Source organism: Hoplias malabaricus, chromosome 2, assembly GCF_029633855.1.
Source record: "Hoplias malabaricus isolate fHopMal1 chromosome 2, fHopMal1.hap1, whole genome shotgun sequence".
In the NCBI taxonomy this organism is placed as follows: domain Eukaryota; kingdom Metazoa; phylum Chordata; class Actinopteri; order Characiformes; family Erythrinidae; genus Hoplias; species Hoplias malabaricus.
In genome coordinates, this window is record NC_089801.1 from 65,266,139 (window position 1) to 65,281,231 (window position 15,093).

Here is a 15,093-nt window from a genome sequence, read left to right on the forward strand (position 1 = left end):
TGTTACAGAAATGACTTGCTGTACAAGTTTCTCCTTTGGAAATATACAGACATGTCTCTGAAATACTGAAGTAATTTAAGTAAAGTTAACCTTGTCTTTAAGGTGTGTGGCACCCCTGAGTACATTGCCCCGGAGGTGATCCTGAGGCAGGGGTACGGTAAGCCTGTGGACTGGTGGGCCATGGGTATCATCCTCTATGAATTTCTGGTGGGCTGTGTGCCTTTCTTTGGAGACACTCCTGAGGAGCTATTTGGACAGGTGATCTCAGGTGAGCTTGGAATCGAATCACTGAGGCAGTCTGAATATGTAAATGCACACAATCTGCTAACTTTAGAAAATCTGATTTTGGCAATAATCAGTTCAACAAGTTTTAAAAGTGCTTTAGTAATCTGATAATGAGAAAATCAAGAGTCTACATGAGTCACCCAGTATTCTAATTTCTTTTGACCACTGTTCAACACTCGCCAATAATCTCTCTCTCTACAGCACAGGATGAAAAATTAAATATTTCCTTGGGTCTGTGAAGACTTTCCTCTGTTTCCTGGGAAACTTTAACCATTTCTGTTTCTACATATTTGCAGTTGTAGAAAAAAGGAAAGAAATCAGAGTAAAGGTGCACATGAGCTGAAACCCAATAATGATGCTATAATCTAAGACTTTTATGGGATTCTTTGAAACCCAATAACGTCTTTAAAGCAACACCAGGTAGTATTTTTACTTAAAAATTACAGCTTCAAAATCATTGTGATGCTTCATTCACCTGTAATAGGGAGAACAAGGCCTTTGTCGTTGCCACTCCGGTCACAGAACTGCAGAATCTACACTATGTAACACCTGAGGGAGGGAAACAACCCAAAGAAACTGCACCTACATTTCTATTGGTATATTCATCATGAAATATTAAAAAAAATATGGAGGACAGCTGCTGTGTTTAAAGGATTTAGTAAATTAAAAAGCCACAAAAATTGAGATTTTTCACTGGAGAGCGACAATACGTAAAACACTATTCTTGTGTGATGCCTACTACACATACAAACTGTTGTCTTGTTGACTCTAAAGTAACCGAATCAGAGTTTATTAAGTCCCTTGTTCTTCACACACAATTAGTTCTGAATCACTGCTCGTGTCCAGACATGTCCCAGGTTTGGCCTGAATGCTAATTAAGCTTTGGCATTAGATCAGTGCTACCTAGCAACAACAGAGCTTTTACACCAGCATCGTTAACTCTCAGAACACCGCAGAGGCTGGCTGTGTCTCAAATTGCGTTTTTCTAAAATACATACTACGTAGAACAACATAGAGCAACATAGAACGTCTAGGGTCAGTTTGTCACTGAAAAGTACCAGGGTGAGACAATGTGCTGGGTGACATTTTGAAGTGTGTGAACACTGGACACTATTCAAACCTGTGATTCCCTGCACCATGGGAGGTGTTTCTGAAACATTCCATATTCATTAGAAAGTAGCACAGAGTAGATGATGAGAATAGTATGTGCTAGCATTATACTTGAGTGTGCAGTGTGTAGAACCTGATTTTGGACACAGTGATGCCCTTCTGAGTCGGGGGCTGTGCTCTGGGCCTGAGGTGTGAGTGTATGGAACTGTGCCAATACCAGCATGTGCTAATTGTCTCACTCAGGTGTTTGTGTGTGTGTGTGTGTGTGTGTGTGTGTGTGTGTGTGTAGATGACATTGCATGGCCTGAAGGAGATGAAGCGTTGCCTAGCGATGCCCAGAACCTCATTTCTGCCCTGCTGCAGACCAACCCACTGGTGAGATTGGGGACAGGTATGTTAATGGAGTGATGGAGTGATGGAGGGATGGATGGATGCTAGATAGATAAATGGATGGATAGATATATTTCATAACTAATGGACAGACAAATTAAATGACAAAAAAATTGTGAATAAAATGGATGATAAATGTATGAACAAATGGTGTGACTAATGAAAGAATGAAGTACTGGATGGATGGATTGATGGATGGTAGAATGTTACATAGGTGGATGAATGGATGGACAAATAAAAAGACAACAGGATTAGAGGATGGATGGATGGTGGAATATTACATAGATGGAGGGATATTTTTTGGACATTATGGGCAAATAAAAAGTATGGATAGAGGAATAAAGGAATACATGAACAGAAAAGTAGATGAATGGACATATAGGTGTGAAAAATGAATGGATGAATGGAATGAGTAATGACAGAATGGAATGTTGATTGGATGGATGAGTAGACTATGGAGGATGGATGGATGGATGGATGGATGGATGGATGGGTAGACTATGGAGGATGGATGGATGGATGGATGGATGGGTAGACTATGGAGGATGGATGGATGGATGGATGGATGGGTAGACTATGGAGGATGGATGGATGGATGGATGGATGGATGGATGGGTAGACTATGGAGGATGGATGGATGGATGGATGGATGGGTAGACTATGGAGGATGGATGGATGGATGGATGGATGGGTAGACTATGGAGGATGGATGGATGGATGGATGGATGGGTAGACTATGGAGGATGGATGGATGGATGGATGGATGGGTAGACTATGGAGGATGGATGGATGGATGGATGGATGGGTAGACTATGGATGATGGATGGATGGATGGATGGGTAGACTATGGAGGATGGATGGATGGATGGATGGGTAGACTATGGAGGATGGATTGATAGGTGGGTAGAGGGTTGATGGATGGATGAATGTGTAGACTATAGAAGATGAATGGATGGAATGAGTAATGGAAGGATGCAGTGGTGAATGAATGGGTAGATGATGGATTAATTAATGTATATATTTGAGTTATATATATTGAGTTGTATGTATCTGACTGTGTAATTATTTATTTTTTGTGTGTTTTTCTCTATAAATAGGAGCAGCGTATGAAGTGAAACAGCACTCATTTTTCGCGGATCTGGACTGGAACAGTTTACTGAGGCAGAAGGCGGAGTTTATCCCTCACCTGGAGTCAGAGGAGGATACCAGCTACTTCGACAGTGAGCTTCGTTCACTTATCACAGTGCCCCCTGGCTGTTGGGAGGGAGTTTGCATTGGAATAGCCACATTACTCAGTCACTACTCATGTTTTACGGCACGAAGTAGTGAAACTGATTACAGACTTGAATATCAATATGATATCTCTATCTCTCTCACTCTCTCAGCTCGTTCTGAACGTTATCGCCATGTAAATTCATACGATGAGGATGACACGAATGATGACGAGCCGGTGGAGATCAGACAGTTCTCTTCTTGTTCTCCACGCTTCAGCAAGGTCTGTCACGCTCTCTCTCTCTCTCTCTCTTTCAACATCCACCAGCCACTTTAACAGAAACACCTGCACAAAGTCATGCAATTAACCAATCAGCCAGTCATGTGGCAGCAAACATAAAATCCTTCAAATACGGGTCAAGAGCCTGATTTAGTATTCATGTCAGAATGGAGGGATAATGGGAATCTGGGGAAATATGAACGTGGCGTGTGTTCTGGGGCCAGATGGTGGGGGTTGAGTTCTTCAGAAACTCCTGGGGTTTCCAGACACAACAGTCTCTAGAGTTCACTCAGAAACTCATTCAGGTTTTGGCTGAGGAGAATACCAGAGGAGATTGAGTAGTCGTCCTGTTTTAATGGTGACCATTAATTAACAAACACAACCCACCGCAGAGGACACATCAGGCTCCACTGCTCTCAGACAAGGCCCAGAGTCAGAGGAGACACTGGAGCTCGTGTCAGCAGTTGAAGCTGCAGTGAAGCTGGAGTAATGATAAGTGTCTTTGCAGATCAGGCTAGGCTTTTAACAGGAGCCAGGAAAAAGAAAAGCATTACATCGCTTCACTAGTTAGCGGTTAAATTTAGAATTGATTTTAAGGTTTTAGAATTGTTTTAAAGCTCTTAATGGTGTCTCTCAAAATTACATCTCAGACCTTTTGAGCCCAAATTGGGATCCTCAGATCTGTATTTCTTAGCCACTGCTCATTCTTGTCTGAAGCTGCCGCAAAAATGTGGAATGGCCTGCCACTCTACATAAGAAGGTCATCCAGAGTTGATGTTTTTAAGTCAAACTTGAAAATGTATCTATATTCTCAGGCTTTTCCTCTTGAAAAGTTGTACAGTTTTTAGTTCTATGTCTAGGAAATATATATATATATTTTTTTGTATTATTTTAGGGTGGCATGCAGCAGGTAGTGTCGCAGTCACACAGCTCCAGGGACCTGGAGGTTGTGGGGTCGAGTCCCGCTCCGGGTGTCTGTTAGTGTGTTCTCCTCGTGTTTGCGTGGGTTTCCTCCGGGTGCTCCGGTTTACTCCCACGGGCCAAAAACACACGCTGGTAGGTGGATTGGTGACTCAAAAGTTTCCGAATGTTTGAGTCTGTGTCGCCCTGTGAAGGACTGGCGCCCCCTCCAGGGTGTGTTCCTGCCTTGCACCCAATGATTTCGGGTAGGCTCCGGACCCACCGCGACCCTGAACTGGATAAGTGCTTACAGACAATGAAAGAATGTATTATATTCTTTGTAATATATGTATGAATTCATATGTATGAATGTAAATAAGTAAGACAAATGAACTGAATACAAGGTGTTTAGCTTTTTAATCTTTTCCTAAGTTCTGGTACAAACTCCCTGTGGGGGCATGAGTGGGTGGTCCTGGTTGGTCCTCTCTGACTGGGGGAGGTTTGAACACTCTATTCGAACGTTATACACATTTTACTTTTCTTACTCTTTCTATAAACTCTCTCATCCTCTTCCTCTCAAGCAAGGACTTCATTCTTTTTTTTTCATCATGTTTTTCATCTCTCCTTTACCTCTCGCTTTCTTATGACATTTCAGGGCCAGGACCTCAATCTCTCCCTCTGTCTTTCCATTTTCTCACTCTCTCTGTCTCTTACAGTTTTTCAGATGTAAGATCGATATTTTTGACAAGCAACCTTTTCTCTCTCACTCTCATTGTCTTACTCTATGGCATTCTCTCTCTCTCTCTCTCTCTCTCTCTCTCTCTCTCTCTCTCTCTCGCTCTCTCTCTCTCTCTCTCTCTCTCGCTCTCTCTCTCTCTCTCTCTCTCTCTCTCTCTCTTTCTCTCTTTCTGTCTCACCAACAGGTTATTTCTTAAATGCCAACATGCCAGTTCTTTTTTTTAATGTCACATCCTGTCCATCCTCTCAATTTTTCACTTCATATTTCTCTCTCTCTCTTTGTTAAAGGGAAAATAGCAAAAGTCTCTCTCTCTCTCTCTCTCTCTCTCTCACTCTCATATATTAAAACTCAAACATTTATCATTTATTATATCATTTATAAAATTTATAAAATAGTACATACAAATATTCATTAATTTTAATATTTTAATTCTTTCCCTGGTAACAACTCACATACATTTTCTGAGACATGTTCACCTCTGCATTTAACACGTGTGGCAGTGAACACACACTAGGGTTTAGGGGCAGCAAACAGCACACGGGCAGTAATTGGGGGTTAGGTGCCTTGCTCAAGAAGCACAAAGATGCTGTTTCTTTAACTCCTGCCCCCATTTTCCCCACCGGTATCAGGGATTGAATCTGCAACCTTTAAATCCTCAACCTTCTTCTCTTACCTTGAGGCCACAGCTGTCACAAAATACACAGATTGTAGCCACAGTAACACACACACAGTCACATGTGTGAAACTGGAGTTCAGAGCATGTGCAGTTAGGGGATTTAGCAACACCTGCACAGTTTCACTTTGATTTCTGCTTCTCTCTGTTGTAGAAGTGTGTGCAAATAGAGGGTTCAGTGAGGAATGATGATTGGTCAGTTGGTTTTCACAATCACGTGCGTCGTGTCATCAAACAACATCTCTGATAGTGCTGTGGGAGGGCTGTGCATAAGTATATGTGTATTGAAGCGGTCTTATAGTTATACTATACTAGGTCTATCAGTTATACTTTATAGTATGTGTTTGTCTGTTACCTAGAAACATATGTGAAGCTGAGCTTCAGGAAAGCAATTATTCTCTCTGTGGTTTTACTGGCTTACTTTCAGACTTGACCAATGTTGTTAAAGCTATAGACTTATCATGGAATCTCATATTTTTAGACAGACTTTTGGAGTTCTTTATCCTTGCCACTGTCACGGGATACCGCTGCTGTGTTGCGCTACCAGACTCAGCTCTGCGGCCTCAGAAACTAAAAAAGTTGGAATTCTTTATTAAGAGCAAATCCAAATTGCAGGAACAAGGCTGCCTTGCCCTGAAGCGAGGAAATGCCTTGCACATTGTGAAACGTGAGCTTGCAGTCTCAAGAGACGACCATCTTCTTTCCGCAGGTAGTATATGAACAGACTTTGTTAGAGCGCTGGTTCCCAATATCAAGCAAAGCCGACCTGTTCCTCTGGGTTGTAGTTTTCCCTCGCCAGATGTTTCCATAGTTTATAGATGTGCCTCACACTCACCCAGTTAAACCTGTCACTTCAGGGGCTGTAAATGAAAGTGGTACCAAAAGAGAAATGTGCACAGTGTGAAATTTGTGCTCGATGCTCTCCTGTAGAGTCGGTTTGAGCCCAGTGTTACCAAAGATAGCTCTGGAGGAGTTGATTTAAATGAGCTGATTTTACAGCACTTGTTCCCAGCTGAATCATGTAATGAAATCACTTGTGTTTTGCTGTTGCTAAAAATGCCTTGTCAGGGAAAATGAATTACCGTCTGAGAGCAATACTTTAACAGGGCTTGTTTATCATCTTTTCTCTGGCAAACTAGAGGAGCGTGCACTGCCACAGGCAGCTTATACTGATACTGAATCACAGTTAGTACAATCACATTAAACTGTGATTAAATTCCTCATACTGGCAAACAACAGCAACACCACACTGACACATAACCAGCCGTTTGGAAACAGCTGATACAGTTCCTACTAAACACCTGTTAAAAACAAACAAAAACACCATACAGTAACTAAAGTTAGGCTTTGACCAAAACCGAACACACACTCACACAGAACATGAGCATGAGCTCTCTGTTAAATAACTGTAATTTTACCACTCGTCTTGAGAGCAGTTCTTTATAAGAGCACAATCCATCATGTAAACACACACACACACACACACACACACACTGAAGGAAATGTTTCTGCCCTCTGATAGCCTACGCCAATTTATAATCCTCTCAGAGTAGTAGCAAACTTACAAGTCCTTTATCATGCTCTTGAATTACACACAGACAGATGAAACAATGGGAACAAAGGCCTTTTTTGTACTTGCACCTAGCTGGGCCTTGTTCAGTGACCATAAGAGAACAGAAAAAAAACTATATTAGCTTTGTTTTTTTTAGCGAATGGAAAACTACAGGGGTTGGACAATGAAACTGAAACACCTGTCATTTTAGTGTGGGAGGTTTCATGCCTAAATTGGAGCAGCCTGGTGGCCAATCTTCATTAATTACACATTGCACCAGTAAGAGCAGAGTGTGAAGGTTCAATTAGCAGAGAGTAAGAGCACAGTTTTGCTCTAAATATTGCAATGCACACAACATTATGGGTGACATACCAGAGTTCAAAAGAGGACACATTGTTGGTGCATGTCTTGCAGGCGCATCTGTGACCAAGACAGCAAGTCTTTGTGATGTATCAAGAGCCATGGTATCCAGGGTAATGTCAGCATACCACCAAGAAGGATGAAACACATCCAACAGGATTAACTGTGGACGCAAGAGGATGCTGTCTGAAAGGGATTTTCGGGTGCTGACCCGGATTGTATCCAAAAAACATAAAACCACGGCTGCCCAAATCACGGCAGTATTAAATGTGCACCTCAACTCTCCTGTTTCCCCTAGAACTGTCCGTCGGGAGCTCCTCAGGGTCAATATACACGGTGGGGCTGCTGTAGCCAAACCTTTGGTCACTCATGCCAATGCCAAACGTCGGTTTCAATGGTGCAAGGAGCACAAATCTTGGGCTGTGGACAATGTGAAACTGATAACTGAAACTTTCAGATTGTTCTCTGATGAGTCCACCTTTACTGTTTTCCCCACATCCGGGAGAGTTACAGTGTGGAGAAGCTCCAAAGAAGCGTACCACCCAGACTGTTGCATGCCCAGAATGAAGCATGGGGGTGGATCAGTGATGGTTTGGGCTGCCAAATCATGGCATTCCCTTGGCCCAATACTTATGCTAGATGGGCGCGTCACTGCCTAGGACTAGGAACCGTTCTGTACGACCATGTGCATCCAATGGTTCAAACATTGCATCCTGAAGGCGGTGCCGTGTTTCAGGACGACAATGCACCAATACACACAGCAAGACTGGTGAAAGATTGGTTTGATGAACATGACAGTGAAGTTGAACATCTCCCATGGCCTGCACAGTCACCAGATCTAAATATTATTGAGCCACTGTTTTGGAGGAGCAAGTCGTTTTCCTCCACCAGCATCACGTAGAGACCTGGCCAGTATCCTGCTAGAAGAATGGCTTCAAATCCCTCTGACCACTGTGCAGGACTTGTATATGTCATTCCCAAGACGAATTGATGCTGTATTGGCCGCAAAATGAGGGCCTACACCATACTAATAAATTATTGTGGTCTAAAACCAGGTGTTTCAGTTTCATTGTACAACCCCTGTAGTTATGCTAACTGTAAAAAATGAGGAAATGTTTGTGTGTTATCGTCATATAACGTGGAGAAAGCCCTGATACAAGGATTTGTATGTTAGCATTTTTCAAAGTGAAAATTTGTGATATTGTCACATAATATAAAAAATATATGGGAGGGTCTGAAATGCTAAAAATCAGTGTGAAGTTTGGAAATAGTGTGGGGCCTCACATTTTGTAATAAAATTCTGGATTATACCTTTAATTTAAAGTGCATTTTTTAACTTGTACTAGCTTCTATCAATTAGCTGAGGTTTTTTTCCAGAGAGACTTCCATTACCAACAAGAGAGAATATCTTGGAGCAGCTGGAGGTTAAGTGCCTTGCTCAAGGCGGCAGAACTTAATCCCCTCTGTCCCTCCCCTGATCCCCTCAGTAATGTAACGGGCAATTTGACTGCTGAGTGACCGCCATCAAAACTGTCTTCATCCACAGTTGCTCACGGGTAATAGTGCAATTACAGGGCTATCCAGGCGAGAGTTGGTTGAAAAAAAATCAAATTTACTCAGTGCCTCTCCTCCCCCATGTTTGGTTTTAGAGGTTTTTTTCTTCGGTGTTGAGAGGCTAATGTAGCTACAAACACTGGAAGCTTACAGCCTTTAAGAATAAGCTAAATTCAGGCTTCAGAAGGCATCTAATGTTGGTTTTATCTGTGTATTCATGTTTATAGACAACAGTGTGTCATACTATGAATCTTTAGAATGAAGTCTGATTTAGGCTAATTTGTGGAGTGTCTATTCATTGTTAGATTAGCTACATTAGCATTGTAGCCCCAGTGCTAAACTAAAGCAGCAAACATCCGTATCAAATATTTTGACTGAATAAATTCAATTGTGAGGAAATTTGTTTAGATGTTTTTTTTTTTTTGTTTGTTTGTTTCTTTTGGACTAAGAAGAAGTTTTGGAATTGTGGAAGTGAATTTTAACTTAAGAATAAGTACAATAGCTTCTCTTATTTACTGAACCACCCTTTAGTCCATAACACTAGAATAGCACCATGATCCTGAGTTGGCTAGTGCTGGACAAGATGAAATACATTTTCTGAGCATATCATCAATATATCTAGAACATTGGGGTTATCATAAAGCCATTTTATTCTAGAAGACTGATGTATTTTAGAATGGTGCTATTTTGCAGAACACTGCTTCTTTCTACAATGCTGCATTTTCTAGAACACTGCCTTTTTTAGGACACTGCTTTATTCTGGATCACTGCCTCTTTCTAGGAAACACTGCTATTCTACACTGCCTTTTTGTGGACAGCTACTTTATTCTAGAACATTGGCTTTCCTAGATCACTGCTATATTCTAAAACACTCTTTTCTAATACAATGCTTTATTCTAGAACACTGCCTTCTTCTAGAACACAGCTTTATTTTTGAACACTGTCTTTTTGCAGGGCACAGCCTTATTCTAGAATGGTGCATTTTCTAGAACAATGCTTTATTCTGTCCCACTCAGGTGTACAGCAGCATGGAGCACCTGTCCCAGCTGGAGCAGAAAACCCCTGTAGTGACCCGACGAGAGCACAAGGGCAGACGCGAGGACAAGATGGCAAAGAGAGAGAGCCTTGGCAGCTTCAGCAAAAGCTGGAGAACTGGATCCCCTGAGATGTGAGTGTGTGTGTATGTGTATGTGTGTGTTTGTGAGTGAGAGAGAGAGAGAGAACGAGCAAATATCACTCAAAATTTTTTTTGTTTCATTTTATTTAAATGTATATGATCATTTTAGAAATATAATATATAAAAATCAGCCAAAATATTAAATTGACCTCCATGCATCTAAACTCAATGTCCTTTCTCTCATAGAACAACTCTCTTTGTTGGTTTATGATTAAAGACTGTAGTCCATCTCTTTTGGTCTGCACACTTTGTCAGACCCCATTCACCAATGGTCAGGATCCCCACAGAGCAATGACACTGACGCGGTGTAGTGTGTATTGTGTTGGTATGAGTGGATCAGACACAGCAGTGAAGAACAGGTTATTGACTACAGTGTGTAAAGTGCCCCTATATGGTCAGTCCCCATCAGACAAACAGCCTTTAATGCTTTCATCTCTGAGAAAATAAATCCCACTCTTGCTTTTGACCACATCCAGGTGTGTGCTTCTGTCTATCCTCCGACTGCAAGATCAGCTCTATGTCATGGGTCTAAATAATCTCTCTCTCTCTCTCTCTGTAGGAAGCGTTTGTCATGTTCTGAGTCTATGTACATGGAGGGAGACTCCAGTCCGCCTCTGGGAGCACGGCGCCGTTTTTCTGCGTTGATGGACACACACCGTTTTGCCTCGCCTCTAGAGAGCAACGGAGAGACTGTGCCTCAGCAGAATGTCACTAAGAGCCGGGGATCTTCCCTGGAAGGGGTTACTGCACCCTCATCTCCTGCTAACGAACAGAGTGTGTCTGTAAAGGAGGGGGCAGCAGCGAGCGCTGGAGGTGAGGAGAGATGTTGAAAGAAACAATATATAATATGAAATAGTAGAGCACTGTTGTCTTAGAACCAGATAATTATATTAGTGCCAGAGATTACAAAAGATACAGAGAATGAAAATGCCAGCTGAACAGAAACTATATATTTTACAGAATGCAGTCAAATATGTGGAAAATGCAAAATGAAAAGTTTCTCATTTATATAATGTGGTTAAGGGCGGCACGGTGGTGCAGCAGGTAGTGTCGCAGTCACACATCTCCAGGGACCTGGAGGTTGTGGGTTCGATTCCCGTTCCGGGTGACTGTCTGTGAGGAGTTGGTGTGTTCTCCCTGTGTCCACGTGGGTTTCCTCCGGGTGCTCCGGTTTCCTCCCACAGTCCAAAAACACACGTTGGTAGGTGGATTGGCGACTCAAAAGTGTCCGTAGGTGTGAATGTGTGTGTGTCTGTGTTGCCCTGTGAAGGACTGACGCCCCCTCCAGGGTGTATTCCCGCCTTGCGCCCAATGATTTCAGGTAGGCTGTGGACCCACCGCGACCCTGAATTGGATAAGCGCTTACAGATAATGAATGAATGAATGAATAATGTGGTTAACCAGCAGAGACATTAAATTGAGTCCTTTTTAAATGTAATAGAACCTGGAATTGAAAAGGAAATATTTATATAATAATTAAATTGTTCTTTCCTGCCAGTTTTTGATGTTTTAAAGGGCACATATTCATTACATGAGTCAGTTAGGCACCGAGACGGTTACGGTGGAAATTTGCTGTGTGTTCAAAGAATTTGCTTCAAAATAAGTGTGACTTCATTCGTGTGGAGGTGGTTTGTAAATAAAATATCAATATTTTATAAACATTTTATAAAATATCAGAACATTGGTAAGTTACGGTTGTTTACAAAATAAGCAGATGCTTACACCTTTATTTGTTGTTCTTTCTGAGTGTTTAAAATTGTTTAATTTTTACAAAAATAAAATGAGTTTTTTCATATCGTCAAGAATATCGTTATGAACAAATTTCCCTGAAATATGGAGATGTTTTTCTAGGGCTATATTGCCCACTGTCACATCTTGACACTTTCTGGTTTGTTTTCTCCTTTCTTTTGGGCTGTCTCTTCGCTGTTTTCCTGTCTCTGCACATGGCTTTGTTTTCCTCTTCCATGTGGCTCTGTCTGTTTGTTGTCATTCCTAGCCCCGCCCTCGTTTCACTTTAACCTCCGCCTCTTTTGTCATTGTCCCTCGTTATCTGTGTCAGGTGTGTCTAGTTATTTCATGTATTTAAGCCCTCTTCCCTCACTTCCTGGTATCGGTCATTTTGAGTTTGAGTTTGAGTTTGAGTTCGTTTTGTTTCTTTGTGTATTGGGTTTCATGTTTCTCGTGCCTCGTTCGTTGTCTCCTGCCTGTTTCATGCCCCAGTCCAGTTTAGTGTTATTTTGTGTTTTTGTGTTTAACTTCAGGTCCGTTTGTTTTGTTATTTGTCTTTATTAAACCTTCCGTGTTATAGCGAGTGTGTCCGCCTCCCGGAATCTACTCATCACACCACCCTGACAGAATGACCGATCCAAAAATGGACACAGCTAGCACGGACTACCCGTTTAAGAGAGGTGTAATTCGCCGTACTCCGTTCCGCAAAGATCCCGTGGAGGAGGCGTTGAAAGCGGCTTCGAAGTGGAGTCAACGGCTTCAGCGCATGTCCGGTGTGGTTCCTTTCCCCCGAACAGAAGACTCGATTCAGGAATCGAGTGATTCCTCCAGCGGGAATCGACGGAGCCGGAGGAGAAAGCAGGCTGAAAACCCAGCTCCAGAGAATTACCCCCTCAGGTCCGGAGAGATTTTTGGGGGGGCGTTATGTACAAGGGCTGTTAGCCTCAGATCACAGGACATGAGAGATGAGGCTAACAGGGACGCATCTCCGGGGGAACTACGTTCAAAGAAGTCCCTCGAGAGTGTGTCCGAACCCGCTAAATCCTCAACTCGTGCTCGGCAAGCAGCACGAGCACCTGCCCCGCTGGGCGTTTTAACTCCTGCTCCCGTAAAAGCGGCATCTCCGGCCGCGCCTCTCTTCATGCCCACGGCGCCTCCGGCCGCGCCTGTCTCCATGGACGACGTCGCAGATTCTTCTGCCTCCGTGGACGTCGTCGCTAGGACCCCAGTTCCTAAACACCGCTCTGCGCTCACTCCTGACCTCCAGGAGAAGCTTACAGGCCTCATGGCACGCCTGGAGCTCTCCTTGAAGGCGGCGTCCGCTTCTCCTGTCTTCGAAGGAGCGACGCCCGCCTCTTCTGTTTCCGTGGACGACGTAGCAGATTCATCTGCCTCCTTGGACGACGTCGCACGTTCTCCAGTCTTCGTGGACGACGGCGCAGATTCCTCTGCCTCCGTGGACGTCGTCGCACGTTCTCCAGTCTTCGTGGACGACGGCGCAGATTCCTCTGCCTTCGTGGACGTCGTCGCACATCCTCCTGACTCCTTGGATGACGTCGCACATCCTTCTCCCTCCGTGGATGACGTCGTCGCAGTTCCGTCTGCCTCCGTGGATGACGTCGTCGCAGTTCCGTCTGCCTCCGTGGATGACGTCGTCGCAGTTCCGTCTGCCTCCGTAGATGACGTCGTCGCAGTTCCGTCTGCCTCCGTGGATGACGTCGTCGCAGTTCCGTCTGCCTCCGTGGATGACGTCGTCGCAGTTCCGTCTGCCTCCGTGGATGACGTCGTCGCAGTTCCGTCTGCCTCCGTGGACGTCGTCGCAGTTCCGTCTGCTTCCGTGGACGTCGTCGCAGTTCCGCCTGCCTCCTTGGACGTCACTGCAGGTTCCCCTGTCTCCGTGGACATCGTCGCAGGGTCTCCTGTCTCTGTGAGTACGGCTCCCTCAGCTGCTCCTATCTCCGAGACTGTGGCTACGGCCGTTTCTGCTCCTGAGACTGGCTAAGGCCGTTTCTGCTCCTGAGACTGTGGCATCGGCCGTTTCTACTCCAGTGACTTTGGCTACGGCCGTTTCTGCCCCTATGAAGGTGGCTCCGGCCGTTTCTGCCCATGAGACTGTGGCTCCGGCCGTTTCTAAGCCAGTGACTGTGGCTCCGGCCGTTTCTAAGCCAGTGACTGTGGCTCCGGCCGTTTCTAAGCCAGTGACTGTGGCTCCGGCCGTTTCTAAGCCAGTGACTGTGGCTCCGGCCCCAAGGACTTCGAGGCCAACCCCCAGAACTGTACCCAGGCTGGCACCTTGGACAGTCCCACAGACACATGCCAGTCCTGGGTACCAACCAGTTGTTTTTGTCCCTGTCTCTGTCCCAGTTCTGGTTCCTGTCTCTGTCCTTGTCCCTGTGCCTTTGTCTGCCTTCCTTTCAATTCCAGTCCCTGTCACTGTACTCGTGTCAATCCCTGTTAATGTCTTGGTTCCTGTTCCCCTGCCTAGTCCAGTCCAGTACCCTGTTAAACCCTTTGTCCAGTCTCATGTCCAATTCCCTGTTAGTCCTCTCCAGTCACAAATTAAACCCTCTGTCCAGACCCATGTCCAGTTCCCAGTCCCATCACCTGTCTTGTCACGTGTATCTGCTCCTGTTCTGTCTCAGTCCCCGTTCAATTTCCAATCTAAGTTCCAGCACCCTGTCTTATCACGAGTCCCGTCTCCTCTTTCTACTTCTGTCCGATGTCCGTTTAAAGTCTAGTTCCTTGTTCCCTTTTTCCATTCTGAGTCTTTTCTAGTTTGTCTTGTTTCTTCTGGCCCCCTCCTGCGCCAGCTCCTGGAGAGTCTCGTTTTTCGCGCTCCGGGAGTTGCGCGTCTTGGGGGGGGCGTCTGTCACATCTTGACACTTTCTGGTTTGTTTTCTCCTTTCTTTTGGGCTGTCTCTTCGCTGTTTTCCTGTCTCTGCACATGGCTTTGTTTTCCTCTTCCATGTGGCTCTGTCTGTTTGTTGTCATTCCTAGCCCCGCCCTCGTTTCACTTTAACCTCCGCCTCTTTTGTCATTGTCCCTCGTTATCTGTGTCAGGTGTGTCTAGTTATTTCATGTATTTAAGCCCTCTTCCCTCACTTCCTGGTATCGGTCATTTTGAGTTTGAGTT

At 44.3% G+C, this 15,093-nt stretch overlaps 1 protein-coding gene across 1 annotated transcript in view; it reads left to right on the forward strand.

The window, feature by feature from the left end:
* Positions 1-15,093, forward strand: part of mast1a (microtubule associated serine/threonine kinase 1a) — a 55,297-nt gene that overhangs the window by 29,489 nt on the left and 10,715 nt on the right. The window contains exons 15-20 of the mRNA XM_066660877.1: positions 103-268; positions 1,685-1,786; positions 2,883-3,005; positions 3,171-3,280; positions 10,072-10,223; positions 10,792-11,045. Coding sequence (XP_066516974.1) covers positions 103-268; positions 1,685-1,786; positions 2,883-3,005; positions 3,171-3,280; positions 10,072-10,223; positions 10,792-11,045 — 907 coding nt within the window. The remainder of the gene's footprint in view (positions 1-102; positions 269-1,684; positions 1,787-2,882; positions 3,006-3,170; positions 3,281-10,071; positions 10,224-10,791; positions 11,046-15,093) is intronic.